This window comes from Lissotriton helveticus, chromosome 3_1 (genome assembly GCF_964261635.1).
Source record: "Lissotriton helveticus chromosome 3_1, aLisHel1.1, whole genome shotgun sequence".
Taxonomy (NCBI): domain Eukaryota; kingdom Metazoa; phylum Chordata; class Amphibia; order Caudata; family Salamandridae; genus Lissotriton; species Lissotriton helveticus.
In genome coordinates this window covers 2039807388-2039830524 of record NC_136061.1, presented here as the reverse complement: position 1 = coordinate 2039830524, position 23137 = coordinate 2039807388, and the positions used below count along the sequence as shown (strand labels likewise).

The window sequence follows — 23137 nt, the reverse complement described above, 5'->3', positions numbered from 1 at the left end:
AGAAGATATACAATCAGATGCCCATCAGGGGCTTAACACAGGCCCCCGCAGCCCCCGCGGAGCATGGGACCCCAAGCTCCAGGGGCCCCCTCGGCACTGCACTCTGTGTTACCAGCGAAGTCTAAGACTTCAATAAGACACATTTTAGGGGCGCCGCTCGGTCAAAACAAATTGTGCCGTGGTGCCCGGCCCCACCCCTCAGATATGCATGAGTGTCACGGCTTCATTTAGCCGGCTGCAGAAGGCTTTATTGAGCCTCAGTGGATCTTCCTATATCATAAACTATTAAGCATCAAGCCCACTCAGCCTCACGAAATGGATCTGGCACCAGTGCAGTTAATTTATTATTTTACCTGGCCAGTGACATGATGGTGGGGTTGAGCTCCGGCCTACGCACACTTTGACTTCCGGAGAGAGAGCAGGTCAAAGGCAAAACTGAATCCACCAGCAGCAACCTGCCTCTAGGTAAACTAATTCAGCAATAATCCCACGTTTTACTTTATGTTGCACTCCATAATTTTGCATTTGGTAGATATTGTTTAAATCCGTAATGTTATTTTTTGTGCTGCTGAACTCATGCTCACATCACTTGAGCTAACCTGTATGCTATTGTGTTTGTGTGTGGGCGGTGGCTGGCCAGAGAGCTCCTGACTGAGCCGGGAGGGGGCCCCTCCACGGGCCTTGCAGGAAAGCCTCCTCGAGTTTCATTACGCCAGTGCTACCCGGCCACAACTTCTCATATTACGTAGTATATCACACCTTCCTGTGTGATTTGATAGTGTTTGCATTCCAAATTTGAAAACTCATATACACAAAGTACAACTTGGAGATCTGTATGTTACACGTAGATAATATACACGAGAGGGTCAGGGCAACAGCTGCACGTCATACATTCCTTTCCAGGTGAGATATGTCTGCAGGGTAGGATGCCTGCAGAATACAATCAGCAAAAGAAGTCAGGTCTGTAACAGCAAATGCTAGAGAGGGAACAATGTAATGTTAAATTGGGTAAAATGCATTTTGTGAGCTCGTCATAGACAAAGAGACATCAATCATCCAAAGTATGCCAAAACGTGGTAAAGAGTTTACCTAGCCATTGGCCCGTTTGAGTTCTGGTCTTCTTTCAGAAAGTGACTGATGAGAAATTGTACTTTTTTTTCGGATTTATGATAGGGAGAAAGGGAGCAAGTGCATAAAGTATTGTGACATGGACAAAGGTTAGCTGCGTTTTCATTCCATAATTTTACTTATTTTTATTTGTGTATTACGTCTTTCTATTTGTTTAATGCAGACCGACCCACCATACCTGCAGTCTAAAGTAATGTACTTTGCGCTATTGAAGAGGAGGGGCATAGTTGTGGCAGAGTTGCGCGCCTTCTCTCGATCCGGCTCGCGCTACCATGTGTTGTACACACCAAACTTACAGAATTAATGTGCAGGGATTTCTTACTACCTTTTAAAAGCTTTTCGGCTGCAATGCACTGCAATAAAATCTGGTTATTAAAGGCTCAGAAGAATCATCTGCTCCACTAGCCAGGAATGATTATTTGAGTGTCTGACTTCAACTATTTTGTCATAATTCACTTTTTTTTGCTTTTTTTTTAAAGCGAACTCGACCCAAAGGTATTGGAGCGCTTTACATAAGCACAAGTTCCATTATACAAGAATGAATGCAGAATTTTGTAGACAGAGGAAGATTAAATGATTTTCCCAGAATCACAGAATGTTGAGCTGCCGCCGAGGCTCGATTCCGGTTCCCCAGTTCCATAGTCAGCAGCTCTAGTTGTTACACCACATCCTCTCACCTTATCTTTGGCCCGAGTGCCCACACCCCCTCAAGGTGCCTGCGAGAAGTGAATTCAGCCCAGAAGATGTGCATACGCACTAGCGGGAATAAATGCCTGCACATGTGCACAACTATTGGACTTTCCACAAAAGAAAATATTTTAAAAGCAGTGCTTAATTTGTAGAAAATTAAGTGCCAGAACCCTTGTCAGGAGGCCACTGCAGCTAGCACCTCCAATTGCCCCTGACATCACTGCGAATGACAGTATCAACTCAACTATAAACCATCACATTTCTAGATGTGTGACAGTTCAGAATATTCAAGAAATGGAAAAAAACAGTAATAGCCTTGATTCAGGTGTTTGTTATTTCTAATGTATATTGTATTAATAAACAACTGTTGTTCTGATCTGTAAATTAGACAAACAGCACCACCATGTGGCAGACTGTGATAAAAGCCACTGGTTCAAATTAAGCACTGTTCAAAAGAAAACATGGCGGCTGATGATGCGTTCTTGATTGTGCTGTGTGTTCCTGTGGGTGGAACATGTGCGCAGCACAAGCAATGACCTTTGCTATTGGAGATGCATCATGATGCAGTTCGATGAGGACTACAGATGCACGTAGGTTCTGTTTATTTTTCTCTACATTGTACAATATACAGCACATAGATTAACTCGAAAGATCATGGGTTTTACTGCATGGCTTCAGACTGAACAGCTCGGAAATACATGGTAGTAATCAGTGCTTAATTTGGGCCAGTGGTTTCCGGTGCTCAGGACTGGCACATAATCATCAACACCAGCGCTTTTCACGAGCACCAGTTAAGACACATTCAGTTTTGGTAGGCAAGGGGAGTTTAAGTGATTTACCCAGAATTGCAGAATGTTGAGCTGGGACTCGAACTTGGTTCCTCAGATCCAAAGTCAGCAGCTCTGTCAACTAAGCCACATCTTCTCCCCACTTTCATGCTAAGTAGTTTGTTCTGTTTTAGGTGCAAGCTGCCTACTTATGAGAGCTGTAGCACTTTTTTTTTTTTTTTTACAAATTAACCACTGGTAGCAATTTCTCTGTGGGCCAGATTTTTTAAAACTATACACAACGTAGTACAGCACCCAAAGAGGCTGCACTGATTGACAGGGAGGGAGCAGGAGTGTCCCATATCTATAGAGATATGTCTCTCTCCACCCCTTTCCGAAGTGCCACTGTGATTGCAGCTGCAGAGCGCCACACCTTAGCACCATAGCACTAGGGTGTGTGAGTGAGCCTAGCATAGGTTTTGTACAGGAAGGGTATCTTTGCTGCACAAAATACTATGTCTAGATAAGTTTAAAAGCTTTTCCCACTTTGTATGTGTGCTAAACACTGCAGCACGCATGCAAAGTCAGAAAAGAAAGAAGAAATGAAAACACTCCTGTTAGCGCCAACTCGGCAATGCAGCGAGCGCAAGTTTAGTGGTTTTCTTTTTTTAAATTTTATTTTCCCCTGTCACCGTCTGTTGACTCCTCCCCACCCCTTACCTGCACCAGACGTGGCTAAATTTGGGGTTTCCATTTCGAATGCATCATAAATTAGGGAGAGAACACTGGCACTGTGGCCTGGTTAGCAGGCTCCAGTAAATACCATCAGCAGTGGTGGAAAAAATTGCGGGGGTGACCATACAAAAACAGCAGTTTCCTCAGGGCCTTATCTGCCCACCCTCTGGAGATGCCAGTAGCAGTCAAGCCTGTGGAATATATGCAGGGCCGCAGTGCAACAGGGAGGTCATGAACAGCGATGCAAAACAAGCATAGAAGGTAAGTGACAGTTACTGCTGTAAATGGGGCTCTAAGGGGGCAGGACTGTAACTTCAAGTGGCTTAGGAGTTCCAGAGAGCTCCATGAACCGGCGTTCTGGGGGAATGGCCGGCATACTCTATGGCAAATTCGGCGCTGCACTAGCAATCAGTGATGTGCCAGTGTTTTCATCAATGTAACACTGCCCTCCCTGGAGCCCCTGCGTTGCGGGTAGCCCCCAAGCTCCAGGGGCCCCCTTGGCACACAGAACAGTCACTGAGAGCAGGGTCTGTCTGGAACGTAGCTTGAAAGTTATGCCTGCGGCCCGCCTCATAAATTAAATGGTGCTTAGTGCTGCATGGTGCTCTGCATGCAGCTGCGTGGTTTTCAGCCTCATGGTGAGGGATAGGGCGGGGCAGGGCTGGGTCAGTATTGTCATGCACAGCGTAAACTGCATGTGAAGTGGCCGGTGGGTCCCAGACACTGAGACGGTCAGACCATAATTTAATAATTGCTGGTCGTGGTCTTCTGCAGCCGGCCTGTGCCAGCCACCGAGCTGCACGCTTCAGGTGAGTCAGAGACAACTAGCAGTAGAAACCTATGCTTGTTCTACTTTTCTGCAAAGAGGGAATCCTATTATAGGCAGTAATGCGCTCTAGCGGTCCTGAACGCTACCATTTTCTTTTGTTGCCAGTTCTACCACCTATTTGTAGAACCAACCTATTGCCTCCTTATAGACAGCTATCTGAAGTCTGCTTACATTGAAGTGAAAATAAGTTTACTTTTTTTAACAGTGTTCTGAGCTATGCCTGAGGACCTCTCTATTCCTGGCAGGATAGCTGTAGTTAGTCACAAGTTATTGTGACTGTGTGTCTTGTTTAGTTTGCTCCTGCTTGCATGTTTGGGCTCTTAATATTGGTAACTAAGCATAAATCCAAGTCTTATTCTGCTAATTTGCCATTGGTCAAGTCAGAGACACCGCCCCAGGAACTCTGTGAAGTTTGGGAACTGAAAGGTGCCTGGCTGCACAAGGTGACTGACTCTCATCCAGCCCATCTACGCTGCCTGAAGGCAAGAGGTTGACTGGAGCTGGATTCTAATGGAGTGGAAAGAAGCCTCCAGGGCCACTTGTGAGCACTTTGGAGGAATTAATGGACTGTCCACCTTGAATGGGAATGGTACTTTGCAATGCTATAACTTTGCAGTGACAATCCCAATGTTAGTTGTTTTGTTCCTATTTTAATTATAACATACTTTCCGATGTTACTAAATAGTTCTGGAATCATTTACTGAGAGGTTTTTGATTCTGCTGTTGTGCTGATATTACTACTTGATACCAAAGATTTTCCAAAGTAGCCTTCAAACTCAAATCTGCACTATTAAGGGGTAGACAAAGCTGTCTTAGAGAAACAGTGTTTGCCTAACTATGGGTTAATTTTTTAATTGTGGCTGGAGAATTTGCCCCCACCAAATGCCCGGCTTCGTAGACATCTTATACAGGGTTAAAGTTCTTGTATCTGCTTCTTTTTGTCTTTCATGTCTTTATGAGTCCTTGGGCTAACACAGTTAATACAAAACAGACTGCAACCAATGTGTCAGTAGTTGAGTTGTTTTATTGTATAGTGAAAAGGGTTTTCTGAAGACTCATCAAGGCACATACAAATATAATTAACAGTGGAGCAAACTTCTCTCACACACATAAAAGCAAAGACCTGGCTCGTGAAGGGAGCACCAGGGAGCCAGAGCCATGCCCTGGTGGAAGGTCCTGTAAAAAGAAGTTTACAAAACAGCCCTTGAAGTCTTCTTGCTCCAAGAACAAAGTAGCACACAGAGGCCCAAAGGGAAGAGCGAGGTTTTACCAAACTTTGGGGCTCATTAGGATCGCGGTTTTCCCGCATCCTCCGGGCCGGCGGAAGCCACCACCGGTCCGGAGGATGCGGGAAAACCGCTGGGGAGGCACAAAAGACCCACCGCCAAATTAGGATGGCGGTGGGTCTCAAAATCGGTCAGCAGCTTTTCCGCCGCGGTCGCCTTCCGACTGCGGCAGAAAAGCTCTAACATGGCTGGCGGTGTCTATCAGACACCGCCAGCCATATTAGGATGGCGGAAAACAGATGCCTTTCCGCGGCGGATTCTCCGCCGTGGGAAGGCATACGGTGATTTCTTTGGGGGCCCGTTGCAGGCCCCCAGGGTGTTTGGGGGGTTGGCGGGGGTGCACATGGGGGGTACCTATGGTACCCCCCTGCATTTGCGTGCACGAAGCGGCAGGCACTGCACGGTGCCTGTCGCTTTGTGCATGCAAATGCTAAGCATACATATCTAACTTTGCGGCAGGTGCTGCATCAAGCAGCACCCGCTGCAATGTTAAATATTGAGGATGTGACCACCAGGCTGGCGGTCACATCCTAATTGCACTGGAGGGACCGCCGCTGCCCCTGCGGATGGTCCCTCCTCCTCTAGGGTGGCGGACGGACGCAGGTCCGTCCGCCATCCTAATGAGCCCCTAAGTTCCAAAGCAAAGCATCATCAGAAGCGAGGAGAGCGAACCAGAGAGCAGGATATGGAAAATTCATGGCTGCAAGAATTGGCAAGCAGATGAGCTTTGTTCAAATGAGGCAATGAGCTCATAGCAAAGAACAGAAAACTATAGATGAAGGCCCTTCCTTCTGCATTCAGGTATTAATGCTCCACTTTACGGAAACTTTATTTTCTTCCACTTCACAGCAACATTTTAGTGGTGGTCTCTCCTTTCAGCCTGGAGTGTAAGAAAACAGCAGTGAAGGGCCTGCATGGTGTCTGCAGAAGCATTTAGAAATGCTTGGGTTCACAAGAAGAGGCGAGGTGACCAGGCACTACTTGAATGATGCCATGTCTGGCTCCAAGGGCAAAGACCAGGCAGCAGCGACCAAAAAGGAGAAGGAAGCAGGAGCACCAGGCCAGTGGCATAATATAGGCACCTGTAGCACCCGCAGTAAGGGGGGCAAGCTCCAAAGCTCCCCTCAGCACAATACACTGGCTGGATAGCTCCTGATTCAGTCCAGGGGGCCCCCTCCACATATCTTGCAAGGGCGCCCCCTCAAGTTTTGTTACGCCACTGATGCCCATAGGGAATAAACAAAATGCAAATCAAAACCTAAGTAGATCTCAGTCCACACCAAAAACGATAACTAAGCTAATCATTGTATACTTTGTGATCACTGCCTACTTGATGCACTGCTTAGCAACGCTCCTCCTGAGAGACCTCTACCATGATACAGTCAAGCAGTGATCCAAGCGTCAATAAATTACTCTGTTTCTTGTATGAAATGTGTTTGGGATGAATTATGAAGAGTCTCGGAATTGTTTAATTGAAAGACCTCAAACACCTCTGTAGCAGTATTACACTCCTTATGCAGTAGCCTGTGTTGTGAGTTTGCTAGAGCAAGACCTCTGACTGAAATATTTACTAAATCTAAAGTCGCTAAAGCTGACCATTTTAAAAGCTTTTTTTGCTGATTGTAAAAGCGAAACCTAACAATAACTATACCACTCACCTGTGCGTGGTGACAAACCTTTACAGAACCAAAACACAGGGGATGGTCGGCTACCTCTTCATGAGGAATATGGGAATAAAAGAAGAGTCCATTTTGAAAGGATGGGAAACAGTTTATTCATCTTGGTGAACATTCTTTCCACAGGAGTAATCGCTCATGAAGTTCACATAGTATGGACCGGGATGAGGAAGATGGGCACGAATATAATAGTTAAAGGGGTATACCTGCTCGTTGAATGCCTCTAAATTGAATAACCATTATGAAAAACACCTCGATTTCAGCAAGAATATCTATTTAGAAATAGCAGCCAAGCTATCTTACCTGGAAGCTATCGAATAGTTCCGGGCACAGAGCTTCGTACTGCTCAAGTTCCTCCAAGGGGCGATCAAGTACATGTTTAGGCTTCAGTTTATTCAAATCTGTTTCTAGATCATCATCCTTTACCAAAAAATGAGATACAATTAACACATTTGAAAAATGTTATAACATGCATAGATGTTCATTTTAAATAATAGAACAGCAAAAGACAAAACAGCATCTTCGTTTCACAGAAGCTTCTACATAACTCACAGAAGGTGAAATGTAATCAAATTTGCATAAAGATAACACCATATGTCGGACGTATGTATCACCCGGCGTCTATTGTCGCTGCTGCAAAATAGAGGGTCAAAAAGACTTTTTGCCACTTCAGGAGTAACTTCTCAATGCATTTTTTTCGTTGCTGACTGAAAGATAGAAAGGTAGTGCCTAGGAGCCAGTTCTCTGGTGTCAGCAAAACTTTCAAATCACTCCCACCAGCTACCCGCTTAATTTGTAGTAGGGTACTTTGCCTAAGTCCATTCCCAATTTCTTTTCCGAGTTCAGAGTCGTTTTAAAGCACTGGGGGGCATATTATCAAGAAACAGCGTTAACATTAACACCGCTTTAGCAGCAGAAAACTGCTGCTGAAGTGGCGATAATGGGCTTGATAATACGTCCTTGTGAATTCCCATAGAAGCCCATGTTCTGGTGTAACCATGGGCTTTTATGGGCATTCTCTACGGCATATTATCAAGCCCATTATCGCTGCTCTAGCAGCAGTTTTCTGCCACTAAAGCGGGGATAATGTTAACACCGTGCTTAATAATATGCCCCACAGTCCCCACCTTCAAAGACCACTTGAAAAGGGACTGTTGCAACCAGAAGTCCCACTGTAATAAAAACAGCTTCTTTTTTTTTCATTTTAAAGGTCGACAGAGAAGTGTGCATGCTCCGCTTGACAAACCTTAACCGTGCAAAGCAACTGGTGGCAATTAAGTTAGAAAAAAAGAATATGTGACCAAGATCTCGCTTGAGATCGAAACGCGTCGTCTTCTGACTGCTGAATAAACCCGCGTATTCTAAACTGCAAACCTGGTGTGGCCCGTCTTTTCTGCGGTTCCTGCAGAGATTCTTGTTGGATATATATATATATATATGAGGAAGGAACGTGTTTAAATTATGTAGCAAAAAGACAAGGCAAACCCACTGGATGGTGCAATTTTCTTTATTGCGTGCCGGACACCAAAACCACCATGATGCGTTTCAGACCTGAAAGGGCCTTGATCACATGACGATATATATATACATTGACCTGTAGAGAATGTAGATAGTGATTGATTTACCAGTCTACATAATCAGTTTTGCACTCGTTATTATTGTTGTTAGGGGCACATATAGTTCATAAAGAAATCTTTACTAGACGTAGGCTTTATATCTGAGAACAGAGGGGTTGCCATCCTTAGTTGATGTCCCCGAAGTGTCATCACTAGCCAATAAGAGGGGCTGCCATCTATTTTAGATGTCCCCGCAGGATTGTAAATAATATATATGGCTTCAACAGTACAGTATTTATTAGCATCTTTTGCACAGAATGTTATGTTTACATTGCGTAGGATTGCACATCAACATAGGACAAGTTTTTAGAATAACAATTCATTTTATATTTACAATGTTTTTAAGTAGTATACTTTTAAACCAAATTGTCTTTTTGCACTGATTATGATGTTTAAAAACTCTGATTATTTACACTAGATGTTCAGTGATAGTATTATACTGTGTTGACCATATTTAAGCATTTATGCAGAAACAATCTTGCCATTTTTTATGAATTGATTCAGTTATCAACTTGTATCTGTGTGATATTAACATTGAATTTGGCTATCACTCACCCCTATACTCTGATGTGCCATTGAAACGTAGTAGTATTTTTTCTGTCGAATTTATTCACATGGTGTGCACTAGCATTTTAAAAATTCAGGCATGATGGGTAAACATTTGACTGTGATCAAAGGCATCTGCCCGAAACGCGTCAGTTCACTTTGCTGCTCAGTTTGCCTAATTAAAATCGTCTTTGCCTCATACCGGATTCGTTTGGTCATCTGTTTCGTCCTGGGGACCTGAGGCTGCAGTCTGGCTGTTGTTGTGCATATATATATATATATATGTATATATATATATATATATATATATATTCACTGAAAAAACCATAGGTTTCACACCAGTTATAGTTAGGTGGAAATTTTACTCGCATAAAACCATTGAAATTCCCACGTTATAGTTAGTTGGACTCACTATAACTTGCGCGTGCAATGCACTGCTGATGATGTCACATATTACATCACTCATGACATGGTCAATGACATCACTCATGACATCACTGATGACATCTCAAATGAAATCACTGATGACAACATCCTTGTGACAAAGTGGCAGACCTTCTATCAGCATAAAATAACCTTTGACACACACATTCAAAAATAGAAACTAACATTTTCTTAAAAAAGGAGAAACCAATACCAATTACAACAACTTATTAGGTAATTCCAACATCTACATACACATCCACTCATTCACCAACAGTTCTATATAGTCACTCATGCATGTACTTACTCATCATATGTACTCATACACCTGTACATCCTGTTACACACTAATACTCATCCATATAGTTACTCACACACAAATTCACACATGCAAATAAACTATCAAAAAATCATTTACTTGATTATACTGCTATATACACACCACTACACATACTTCTACAGAAACGGAAACATATTTACTCTCTTAAGCAATCAATTATAAAATCACATACTCACTAACCCACCCATACACACAATAATCCACCCATACAGTCTTGCACACATGCTGTCTTCAAAATGCATACAAATAGTGAGTCACTCATTCATGCATCTGTGCTCTAAGTAATATCCCCCACCGAACCATACAGACACTGATACTGATACTCAAAAAACAACTAATAACCCATATACACACTCATGTAGCTACTCACCAACCCATGCAGCCACTTATACATAAAGTGAGACACAGATACAGATATTTAAATATTTAAACATTACTCGCTAATATATTTATTCACTAAGACACATTTAATAAGTCAGTTAACCAATCAATTTTACACAAAAAAAATCCATTTAGACATTTATTTACCCATTTATTCTTCCATCAACCTTTAGATATACATATATAAAAAATATTTATTTTTCAGAAAGATACACATTCACTGGATGATGTCATCAGTGATGTCATTTGAGATGTCATGAGTGATGTCACTGACCATGTCATGAGTGATGTAATATGTGACGTCATCAGCAGTGCATTGCACGCGCAAGTTATAGTGAGTCCAACTAACTATAACGTGGGAATTTCAATGGTTTTATGCGAGTAACATTTCCACCTAACTATAACTGGTGTGAAACCTATGGTTTTTTCAGCGAATTTAATAGGTTTTTTAAATGCTAATTCCTAACTATAACTGGTGTGAAACCTATGGTTTTTTCAGTGAATATATATATATATATATATATATATATATATATATATATATATATATATATATATAATTTCTATGGCAAAATGAAACCCCTCATTTTGTTCCTTTTCAAATTAAATGTATTAAGTGTTACCACTTTATTCCAATCAAGATGACTTCAGGTGTGCCTTACTTTTGTCATAAGTAAGACTGTTAGCGTTCTAGTTGTTCTTTAGAACACTCTGGGACATTCTGTCATTGGGCTATAGTTGGGCTACATCTGGCTGATATTTGGGCTACATTTGGGCTCTTTTGTCTCTGGTGGCCATCTTGGGAGACTGCATATCAGAATTTTTTTAATGAAATATAAGAGGATTTGAGAAGTCACTCAAAATGTGCCCTAATTTTTCTTTCTTCAGCACTAATCATAATTTCTATGGCAAAATGAACCCCCTCATTTTGTTCCTTTGCAAATTAAATGTTTTAAGTGTTAACACTTTATTCCAATCAAGATGACTTCAGGTGTGCCATAATTTTGTCATAAGTAAGACTGTTAGCGCTCTAGTTGTTCTTTAGAACACTCTGGGACATTATGTCATTGGGCTATAGTTGGGCTACATCTGGCTGATATTTGGGCTACATTTGTTTTTTTTGTCTCTGGTGGCCATCTTTGGGCTACATTGGGCTACATTGGGCTACATTGGGCTACATTTGGGCTCTAACATATATATAGCCCAATGTATATTTTTTCAAAGTTAATTTTCGTAAAAACCACTGGAGCATATATCTTGAGACATAGCAAAGGCACATCGGGGTACCAGTCCCTACAATTTTGCCAAGTTTGGTGGAAATCCATTCAGCCGTTCGGGCTAAAAGTGAGTCCAACCGCCCTATGGAAATTAACATGAGGAAAACACATTTTGGGACCCCCCTTTTATCTCGGCCCCCGCTTGACGGATCCCCCCGAAACTTTCAGGGAAGGAGTGGAGCGCAGCGAGGCAAAGTTAAGGAAAATTACAGGCAGATCCCTCATTCGGCGCCAAAGTTATTCCCAATAGAATGTTGCGGATTTCCTATGGAAAACGATCCTAACTATAACTACCTACTGGCGACCGCCGGTAGGTAATATATATATATATATATATATATATATATACATATATATATTATATATATATATATATATATATTACCTACTGGCGGTCGCCAGTAGGTATATATAGTTAGGATTTTTTCTCTATGGGTTTTTTGAAAATTCTATGTCTAATAACTTTGGCGTTTGTGGACGGAATTGGCTGAAATTTTCAGGAAAATGGCACATTTTGTTTCTGAGCAGCCCTTGAAAATTTGGGGGGGGTTCGTCCAGTGGGGGCCGAGAAAAAAGGGGGGTCCCAAAACGTGTTTTTAACATTGAGTTTTCCATAGGGCGGTTGGCCTCACTTTTAGCCCGAACGGCTGAATGGATTTGCACGAAACTTGGCAAAATTGTAGGGACTGGTAGCCCGATGTGCCTTTTGTAGGTCTCAATATATGTGCTCCAGTGGATTTTGAGAAATTAACGTTTAAAAAAAGATATATATCTGTAACAGCGGACCGGTTAGCGCTCTGGTTCGCGGACTTTTCGCGCAACGGAGCTTTGTGAAGCGAAGCTGATTGGTTCTCCGGCGTCTGTCAACATTCCAAACAGTCCGTAGCGGCCGCCATCTTGTCTCTCGGTAGGATCGAGAGACAAGAGGAGGTCAAAACAAAGGGGGAAATAACTATAAGGGGGCATAGTAGATCCTCGCTGACCCCCTAGGTTTGATGTGGAGGTTTTAAAAGGGCCCCGCGGGGCAAAAAAAAAACAAAATAATAATAATCGAACGGCTGAATGGATTTGCACGAAACTTGGCAAAATATTAGGGACTGGTAGCCCGATGTGCCTTTGCTAGGTCTCAATATATGTGCTCCAGTGGATTTTGAGAAATTAACGTTGAAAAAAAGATATATATCTGTAACAGCGCTCCGCTTCGCGTACTTTTCGCGTTACGGAGCTTTGCGAAGCTGATTGGTTCTCCGGCGTCTGTCAACATTCCAAACAGTCCGTAGCGGCCGCCATCTTGTCCCTCGGTAGGATTGAGAGACAAGAGGAGGCCAAAGCGAAGGGGGAAATGACCATAAGGGGGCATAGTAGATCCTTCCTGACCTCTTAGGTTTGATGTACCATTTTGCCAAGTTTGGTGTAATTCCGTTCAGCCATTCAGGCTGTAGACGTATGTAAATGTCCTATGGAAAATTGCATGGGGAAAACACATTTGAAAGTGTTGAAATTTAGAACCAATTAAAATGTTACTTTGGTTTTGTATTTGTGTGTGATGAAAGTTAATTGGTTATGTATATATGTCAAATGAGAGGAAACCACAGCCATTTTGTGATACTACTGTCTGAGGTACATTTGTGAGGAATTTTTGGTGGTGAATTTCTGGTGTTTGATTTACACAGTACTAACACTTCTGCTACTTTTAAAAAGGTGAGTTGTTAATTTGTATGGGGAACTATGTTGTACACTTGAAGATAATTTGAAAAATGTTTTCTGTTATTTATTTGCAGTCCTTCTGTTATACTAAATACTTGATAAAGTTAGTTTTATATTATGTATTACTAAAGACGATAAATGAAAGTGATTATTTTTTTCTGCAATTTACAGCAAGCAATTTCAAAATAAAATGGCTCACAATGAAGAGACCGTGGCAATTTCTTTTGAATTGTCCAACACATTGATTGAAATTGAGAGCACCAATAATGAAATATTGTCACAAGGAGGACATGACTTGTATGATTCCATTAGATTGATTGAAATGGACAGCACCAAGAATGAAATATTGTCACAAGGAGATGACTTGAATGATTCCACTACATTGATTGAAATTGAGAGCACCAATAATGAAATATTGTCACAAGGAGGAGATGGCTTGTATGATTCCATTAGATTGATTGAAATGGACAGCACCAATAATGAAATATTGTCACAAGGAGGAGATGACTTGAATGATTCCACTACATTGATTGAAATTGAGAGCACCAATAATGAAATATTGTCACGAGGAGATGACTTGAATGATTCCACTACATTGATTGAAATTGACAGCACCAATAATGAAATATTGTCACAAGGAGGAGATGACTTGAATGATTTTTTTGATCAATCTCTTGATGGCGAATTTATCGAGTGTTTGGAGACCATAGAGTTACAAGAATCATCATTGGAGACTTTTAATGAGGACATTGCTGATGAGGACATGTTACTAGTTCTTTCAAATTTAGAAAATTCTGAAGAATAAATTTATATTTAGAAATCAAAAATTGTTTGAGACATTATTCATTTTTATTTTTAATTTATGAGGTTGTAGCGAAGTGATTGTAGTATAAAATGAGACTTATAGTATAGAGTGCAACATTTTTATGTTACATGGTAAGTTTACTCATATTTACTTCCCTTCTGCCACTATATTATCTCCAATGTGTATTTGACATGTGTTCTTCATCTCCGGCCTCCTTTCTCTCACTGTGTGTCTCCGATGCATCTTATCGCTGGTATTTTGTGTAATTACAGAAGAGAGTAAAATAAAATAGTTCGGAACGTGAAAAGGGGGCAAAGTAGAGTACTCCTCACCCCCTAGGCCTTTTTAGGCGGTCCCAAAAGGATCAGTTTCTGCTTTCCTGAGAGATTATGGTATGAGTTCCATATACCACAATAACTTGCATTACAACATGCAAGATATCTATCTCCTATTACCAACTTTTGGAGATATTCGCGCTAAGCGCGAATATCTCCAAAAAGTAACACCTGCCCTGAGCAGTTCTTAGCCATGTTATCCAATGAGAGGTGGATAACATGGCTAAGAGTATTAGCTCGGTAATGCATGAATATCGCTGAGTTTTTAGCGATATTCATGCATTGCGGCCGTTTATTATCGCATTTGCGATAAACCTTGATAATAGTAAGGTTTATCTTCGATAATTTCTGACGATGCTTAGTGGTAAAAAATTGGTTGGTAAGCATCGTTAGCGATAAATATCGCTTAACTTTGGTAATATGCCCCAACGTCTGTTAACGTTCGATTCGAAGGAAATGAGGAAGTGTTGAAAAACATTGTCTGCGCCATCTTGCCTTTTTTGAAATGCCACACTTTTGTCGTGCACGGCAGCCATTTTAGATGTCTTGACCAGACCCACTCTCTGCACGCTGTCGATTCGTAGCATGGCTCCTCACCCACGCAAGCATCTTCCCTAGGCACTGGTCACCACCGCTCTCTGTCTTATGCATGGGCAATAAACCTCCCCCCATCTGCGCTGCTCTTCCCTGAGAATCACACTCTGTGCCCGCCCGACACCTCCCTTTCGCCCTATTCACTACCGCACCCTCTGACACTCCTCTTTCTCTGTGTCCGATTGTCCAGGCTATCAGCTAGCCCTGCAGATGTAGTTTATGGCCCCAGCTGTAAAGAATCACCCCTCTTCAAAGGAGTTATAGTAGATCAAGGCCCACACTCGATGAGATCCGTCACACTACACGTGTTCCTACTATCTGAAAACCATCCTGTATTGTGATTGGGGAGGGGACCGAGCCTGAAGCGGAAGATTCCAGGAATGACTCTTTGTACATCAAAGTTTTTACAATTATGTGTCACATTAAAAATATATAGCACTCCAACAAAGTAGTAGGAATATAAAACTTTAATAACATATAAATATATACAACAAAACAAAAACAGTAAAAACATTTAAACAACGAAGAGACCGTGGCAATTTCTTTTTAATTATCCAATAGATTTATTGAAATTGACAGCACCAATAATGAAATATTCTTGTCAGTAGCGGTCTGTTGTGCGAATAGTTCCAAGGCAGCAGAACGCGCTGAAATCTAGATGGCACGAAAGTGATGTCTAGTAAGTTGCCGCCCAGCAAAAAACGGCGTGGGGCGCCGCGGGGGTGAGTGAGTCCAGTAGGCACCACAGCTATTCTTACCGGCATTGCAGAATTACTGCTGGGGACAATGCCTGTGCTGTAGCAGGGTCACAGCAGAAACAAAAAGGATTCTGTTGAAGATGTTGTTGGTTTTCAATTTGAAAACAGTTCTGGTGTCAACTGCTATGCTAATGTAGTGGTTAATGTTTTGTTTTCTCTAGAAAATGTAAAAGAGGGGGAGGCAGTCCAAAGTTCCGTTAAAAGGGCAAAGGAAAGGATCGGTGGTTTGAACTATCAGTCAAAAAGGGGAGGGGGTGCAATAATTTTTCCTACCGGGTCACACTGTGCTTTCACCGGAAGTGAGGTCTGCAGGATTGTAGTAATTCAAAGTGAGGCTGGCGCCAGCATGGGAGCGCCGACGTCCCGCGGATACAGTTTCGTCACTCCACGGGCGATCATGGCAGTCATTCCCCATCGGGGGTCGGAGACTCCCGCGGCTCCTCTAGAATCTTCAAGGTCGTGGAGGACTACGGTGGTGGAGTCAACCAGTGACCGGGCCATTTCTTTATGTTGGGCCCGCTCTTGCCAGGTCGACCGCCATTTTGAGAGTTCGGCAGCTACCGGCGATCGCGGGGTCACATGAGCGGACGGGCTCCACCCTGCCGGGCGAGACGTTGCAGCATGGCCACAGTGGAAGAACCGTTATCTAGGTCGTTCCGAAACTGTGCAGCACTGTAGTTGTTAGGATGCCACCGCCTGGAGCGCTGAGGGTGCAGCTGGGAAGTCTCCACCTGGGGAGGCGGGAGAGGCCTGTTCGCACCGTCTCTTCCTCCCAGTGCACCCCACGGCGTCTCGCTTGAGATTTGTTATGGCCGGACCAGGCGATGAGGACGAGGGGGGGGTCGGAGGCATGTGCAAGACATCCCCCCCCAGTGTTGTCGCAGCCATTATAAAAGAAAGAAGTGTCCCGTCCGTCTTCGGGCCGGGCTTCCGGTGGATGTCGGCCGGACGCCCCTGGCTCTGGCCCCATGAACGGGTTTCTTGGTTTATCGGCTGCAGCCGGATCCCGTCGGCCTCGGCCCCCCGACCGTTGGTGGTCGGACCGGAAGAGCATGTGGCGGGACTACCTGCAACTCTCAAGGGCCACCGCGGCCGGACTGGGAGAGAGAGGGGAGGGTCGAGGAGACATCCCCCCCCCCTGCAACTGTTCAGCGTTGTAAAGGCAATCCCCTGGCCGGGTCCCGCTGGCCTCGGCCTCTCCTTCGGCTACACCCTACGTTAGGATCTCCTGGCCGAGGCGTGGCAGCAGGACCTGCCTTATATGGGCTGCTCCCGGCTGGGCGTAGCCGGAACCCTGCCCCACCTTGGAAGTTTCCAGAGTGGGGGTGGATGTTCTACTGACTTGCATTTTCCCTAGTCTATCGATTTTTTTGGCGTGGCAGGCGGTGGGACAGCGAGGGGTGATTTGGTTTCTCTTACTGTTTTTCTGGTCTCTCACCACTGGCATATTTTAACGTTTTCTTGTTTCTAGGACATTAATAGGTTTTATCATTACGTTATGTTATCGTTTCTTTGTTCGTTGTTTAATAAAAGTTCATGTTCATCAGTGGCCTACTGATTTTCGTTTTCCTATTTTTTTCTTTCCAGGTTGTTTCATGGTAAAGTTTCTGTTAACAGGATACAGTGATCACTTCGTTATTATTGCATATGTCCTTTTCACTAGGGGTGCTCTCTGGTCGGGCCAGATGACGTATCTCTAGTAAATGGTCCGGGTGAAAAAGGTGCATCAATCAGTGGGGAGTAGATAGGCATGACAGATTACAACGGGGGAGAACGGTCCGCATTACGTACCCTTTCACTACTTGCAAAGATTTTCCTACGTTTATTTGCAAACAGGGAATACCTCCAAAAAGAACTAATTCCCAAACAGTCAATGTTCGGACAATCAATCAATCAATGAGGAATGAAATAGGTACGACGTGTTAAAGGCTTGCGTTACCTACCCTTCACTATCTGCAAAGGGAGATAGAATATTCCTATTCTTCCTCGTTTGCAGGTAGAGAAGATCCTTAAGAGAATTAACTTCGAACAATTCAATGCTCGATTGAAACAATCAACAAGGGGTACTGTGAACACAAATGAACGCCGCTTATATACATACGCATTGCTATTTTCAACAGGTTGTTCCTAATGTTTCTATTATAGCGAGGTCAAAAGAGATCCCATTAGTGGCCTACTGATTTTGCTCGATTCCTTTTGTTTTTTTACACGATTTTTCGCTATCTGCAAAGACTAAACAGAGTATTGCGACTCTGTGCTTGTTTGTAAATAGAGAATGAACCAAAGAGAACAATCAATCAAATGGAGAGAGAAGCAGGCACGACGGATTACAAAGGGGGAAAGGGCTGCGTTAACTACCCTTCACTATCTGCAAAGAGAGAGTACTCCTAATAGAAATGAGGGGTGGGGGGCAGCAATCAAAGCAGATCAGTGTGCATAAACACGAAAAAAAAAATTCTTACCACGTACTTGACATTCGACAGCTTATGATATTTGCTATTAAAAAACCATTGAAATTCACTGAAAAAACCATAGGTTATAGACCATATATAGTTAGGAATTAGCATTTACAAAACCTTGAAAATTCACTGAAAAAACCATAGGTTATAGACCATATATAGTTAGGAATTAGCATTTAAAAAACCTTATTTTACTCACACAAAACCATTGAAATTCCATATATAGTTAGTTGCACTAACTATATATCGCGCACCCGCAATCCACTGCTGATGATGTCACATATTACATCATTCATGACATGGTCAGTGACATCACTGATTACATCACTGATGACATCTCAAATGACATCACTGATGACATCACTGATGACAACATCCAGTGACTATGTTTCTGTAAAGTTAAAATATGTCTTACATATTGAAGAATGAGTGGATGTATAAGTGTCTGAATGAAGGTTTTAGTAGGTGCGTGATTGACTGTATGAGTGAGTGATTAAATGCGTCTTACTGAATGCACGGGTTAGTGACTAAACTGTCTGAAAGTGTGCATCAGTATGTCTGTTGTTGTGCAAGCTGCTGCATGTGTTGATCAGTAGCTATATAAGTAGCTATATGGGTTATTGATTGGTTGCACAAGTATTTGTATGGGAGACTGAGTGTGTGTATGGCTGGCTGGGAGGTGTGTGACTCTGTGCAGATCAATGTGTACTTGTATCAGTGATTCTATAAGAGAGTAACTATGTGTTAGTATATGTTTCAAAAATGTAAGGTGTTCTGTGTTTAACTGTATAGATGAGAAAATGGAAGTGTGATTGATTCTTTTCAGGACTGACTAGGTATGTGAGTAACTCCATGGATGAGTGGCAGAGTGTGAGTGTCTGTATAGGTGTATGAGTGCATATGATAGTGTTGTAAAGATGAGTGATTGTATGTATGAATGATTGTATGAGTGAATGTGTGTGTAGACATAGGAATCAGTGAGTGCGTATGTAGTAACTAGTATTGGTGTGTCAATGGTTTCAAAAATGATACTCTCTATTTAACACTGGGTGTAACGGAGGTTATATTACAGTGTGAGGAGATGCATTGTATTATGACATGAATGATATCATCAGTGATGTGATCATTGATGTCAAGTGAGATGTCATCAGTGATGTCATTTGAGATGTCATCAGTGATGTCATCAGTGAGGTCATTTGAGATGTCATCAGTGATGTAATCAGTGATGTCACTGACCATGTCATGAATGATGTAATATGTGACATCATCAGCAGTGGATTGCGGGTGCGCGATATATAGTTAGTGCAACTAACTATATATGGAATTTCAATGGTTTTGTGTGAGTAAAATAAGGTTTTTTAAATGCTAATTCCTAACTATATATGGTCTATAACCTATGGTTTTTTCAGTGAATATATATATATATCAACAAAGAGAGTTGTCCCCTCAAAACGCCACAACACAGGTAGGTAAATCTTCGGGTTTATTAGGCAGAAGCTACAGCAAAATGGTCCGAGCACCGCTCAGTCTTTCTTTAGCCGACGCGTTTCGTGCTGCCTAGCACTTCATCAAAGGGCTGAATGACTTGCAACCACCACGCTGGAAGCGAGCACCTGATATCGTAGGAGACCCGCCCACGTGGGCGTAGACAGCTCTGCTGCCTGACGGTCTCTGTAGTGCTCGCACAATTATCTCAAGTGAGTCCGCTTGGGTGCAGCCTGATAAATGTCAATTAAAACCTCAGTGGGTGAGTGGATGTCCTGTACTCACATTGCTGCACCATACGACTTGTGCCTCCACACCTCCTGTCCAAATCATGCTCCACCTCTGTTTGTGTAGAGCCTTGGTCCGCTTCCATGCGGCAGGGCGCTTTCACGGCAGGACTGGCCGTTAAATACCAACAAAGAGAGTTGTCCCCTCAAAACGCCACAACACAGGTAGGTAAATCTTCGGGTTTATTAGGCAGAAGCTACAGCAAAATGGTCAGAGCACCGCTCAGTCTTTCTTTAGCCGACGCGTTTCGTGCGTGGGCGTAGACAGCGCTGCTGCCTGACGGTCTCTGTAGTGCTCGCACAATTATCTCAAGTGAGTCCGCTTGGGTGCAGCCTGATAAATGTCAATTAAAACCTCAGTGGGTGAGTGGATGTCCTGTACTCACATTGCTGCACCATACGACTTGTGCCTCCACACCTCCTGTCCAAATCATGCTCCACCCAAGCGGACTCACTTGAGATAATTGTGCGAGCACTACAGAGACCGTCAGGCAGCAGCGCTGTCTACGCCCACGTGGGCGGGTCTCCTACGATATCAGGTGCTCGCTTCCAGCGTGGTGGTTGCAAGTCATTCAGCCCTTTGATAAAGTGCTAGGCAGCACGAAACGCGTCGGCTAAACAAAAACTGAGCGGTGCTCTGACCATTTTGCTGTAGCTTCTGCCTAATAAACCCGAAGATTTACCTACCTGTGTTGTGGCGTTTTGAGGGGACAACTCTCTTTGTTGGTATTTAACGGCCAGTCCTGCCGTGAAAGCGCCCTGCCGCATGGAAGCGGACCAAGGCTCTACACAAACAGAGGTGGAGCATGATTTGGACAGGAGGTGTGGAGGCACAAGTCGTATGGTGCAGCAATGTGAGTACAGGACATCCACTCACCCACTGAGGTTTTAATTGACATTTATCAGCCTGCACCCAAGCGGACTCACTTGAGATAATTGTGCGAGCACTACAGAGACCGTCAGGCAGCAGCGCTGTCTACGCCCACGTGGGCGGGTCTCCTACGATATCAGGTGCTCGCTTCCAGCGTGGTGGTTGCAAGTCATTCAGCCCTTTGATGAAGTGCTAGGCAGCACGAAACGCGTCGGCTAAAGAAAGACTGAGCGGTGCTCTGACCATTTTGCTGTAGCTTCTGCCTAATAAACCCGAAGATTTACCTACCTGTGTTGTGGCGTTTTGAGGGGACAACTCTCTTTGTTGGTATTTAACGGCCAGTCCTGCCGTGAAAGCGCCCTGCCGCATGGAAGCGGACCAAGGCTCTACACAAACAGAGGTGGAGCATGATTTGGACAGGAGGTGTGGAGGCACAAGTCGTATGGTGCAGCAATGTGAGTACAGGACATCCACTCACCCACTGAGGTTTTAATTGACATTTATCAGGCTGCACCCAAGCGGACTCACTTGAGATAATTGTGCGAGCACTACAGAGACCGTCAGGCAGCAGCGCTGTCTACGCCCATGTGGGCGGGTCTCCTCCGATATCAGGTGCTCGCTTCCAGCGTGGTGGTTGCAAGTCATTCAGCCCTTTGATGAAGTGCTAGGCAGCACGAAACGCGTCGGCTAAAGAAAGACTGAGCGGTGCTCTGACCATTTTGCTGTAGCTTCTGCCTAATAAACCCGAAGATTTACCTACCTGTGTTGTGGCGTTTTGAGGGGACAACTCTCTTTGTTGGTATTTAACGGCCAGTCCTGCCATGAAAGCGCCCTGCCGCATGGAAGTGGACCAAGGCTCTACACAAACAGACGTGGAGCATGATTTGGACAGGAGGTGTGGAGGCACAAGTCGTATGGTGCAGCAATGTGAGTACAGGACATCCACTCACCCACTGAGGTTTTAATTGACATTTATCAGGCTGCACCCAAGCGGACTCACTTGAGATAATTGTGCGAGCACTACAGAGACCGTCAGGCAGCAGCGCTGTCTACGCCCACGTGGGCGGGTCTCCTACGATATCAGGTGCTCGCTTCCAGCGTGGTGGTTGCAAGTCATTCAGCCCTTTGATGAAGTGCTAGGCAGCACGAAACGCGTCGGCTAAAGAAAGACTGAGCGGTGCTCTGACCATTTTGCTGTAGCTTCTGCCTAATAAACCCGAAGATTTACCTACCTGTGTTGTGGCGTTTTTAGGGGACAACTCTCTTTGTTGGTATTTAACGGCCAGTCCTGCCGTGAAAGCGCCCTGCCGCATGGAAGCGGACCAAGGCTCTACACAAACAGAGGTGGAGCATGATTTGGACAGGAGGTGTGGAGGCACAAGTCGTATGGTGCAGCAATGTGAGTACAGGACATCCACTCACCCACTGAGGTTTTAATTGACATTTATCAGGCTGCACCCAAGCGGACTCACTTGAGATAATTGTGCGAGCACTACAGAGACCGTCAGGCAGCAGCGCTGTCTACGCCCACGTGGGCGGGTCTCCTACGATATCAGGTGCTCGCTTCCAGCGTGGTGGTTGCAAGTCATTCAGCCCTTTGATGAAGTGCTAGGCAGCACGAAACGCGTCGGCTAAAGAAAGACTGAGCGGTGCTCTGACCATTTTGCTGTAGCTTCTGCCTAATAAACCCGAAGATTTACCTACCTGTGTTGTGGCGTTTTGAGGGGACAACTCTCTTTGTTGATATATATATATATATATATATTCCTTTATTTTTAATTTTGCACCGTTATAGAATGCAAGAAATAATACAATGGAATACTCATGTCTCTTTTCTTACTTAACCATATCCCATATCTCATCTGCCTCAAGTGCAGCCTTGATCTTTCTCTCTTTCTTTCTCTCTCTCTCTCTACCTACCTATCTCTGCATCTCTATGTACCTGCTCTCTTTTTCACCCATCACAGTCTACCTCAACTATTTCTACCTATCCTATCTCGAAATATACTTCAGTAGATCGCATATTGTTCTAGCTCTCTGTCACAATCTAATTTCTCACTCTAGCCCTCCGTGCCCACCTCTACATATATATCTCTCTATGACCTATTTTTCCCCAAACTCTCTCTCTAAGTTGCCCCTTTC

At 43.7% G+C, this 23137-nt stretch overlaps 1 protein-coding gene across 2 annotated transcripts in view; it reads right to left on the bottom strand.

Annotated features, from left to right (window-relative positions):
* The window catches only part of AGBL1 (AGBL carboxypeptidase 1), a 4192795-nt gene that overhangs the window by 3024727 nt on the left and 1144931 nt on the right, over positions 1-23137 (bottom strand). For both annotated transcript variants that reach the window (XM_078683166.1, XM_078683165.1), the window contains exon 10: positions 7415-7531. In XM_078683166.1, the coding sequence (XP_078539292.1) occupies positions 7415-7531 (117 nt within the window). The remainder of the gene's footprint in view (positions 1-7414; positions 7532-23137) is intronic.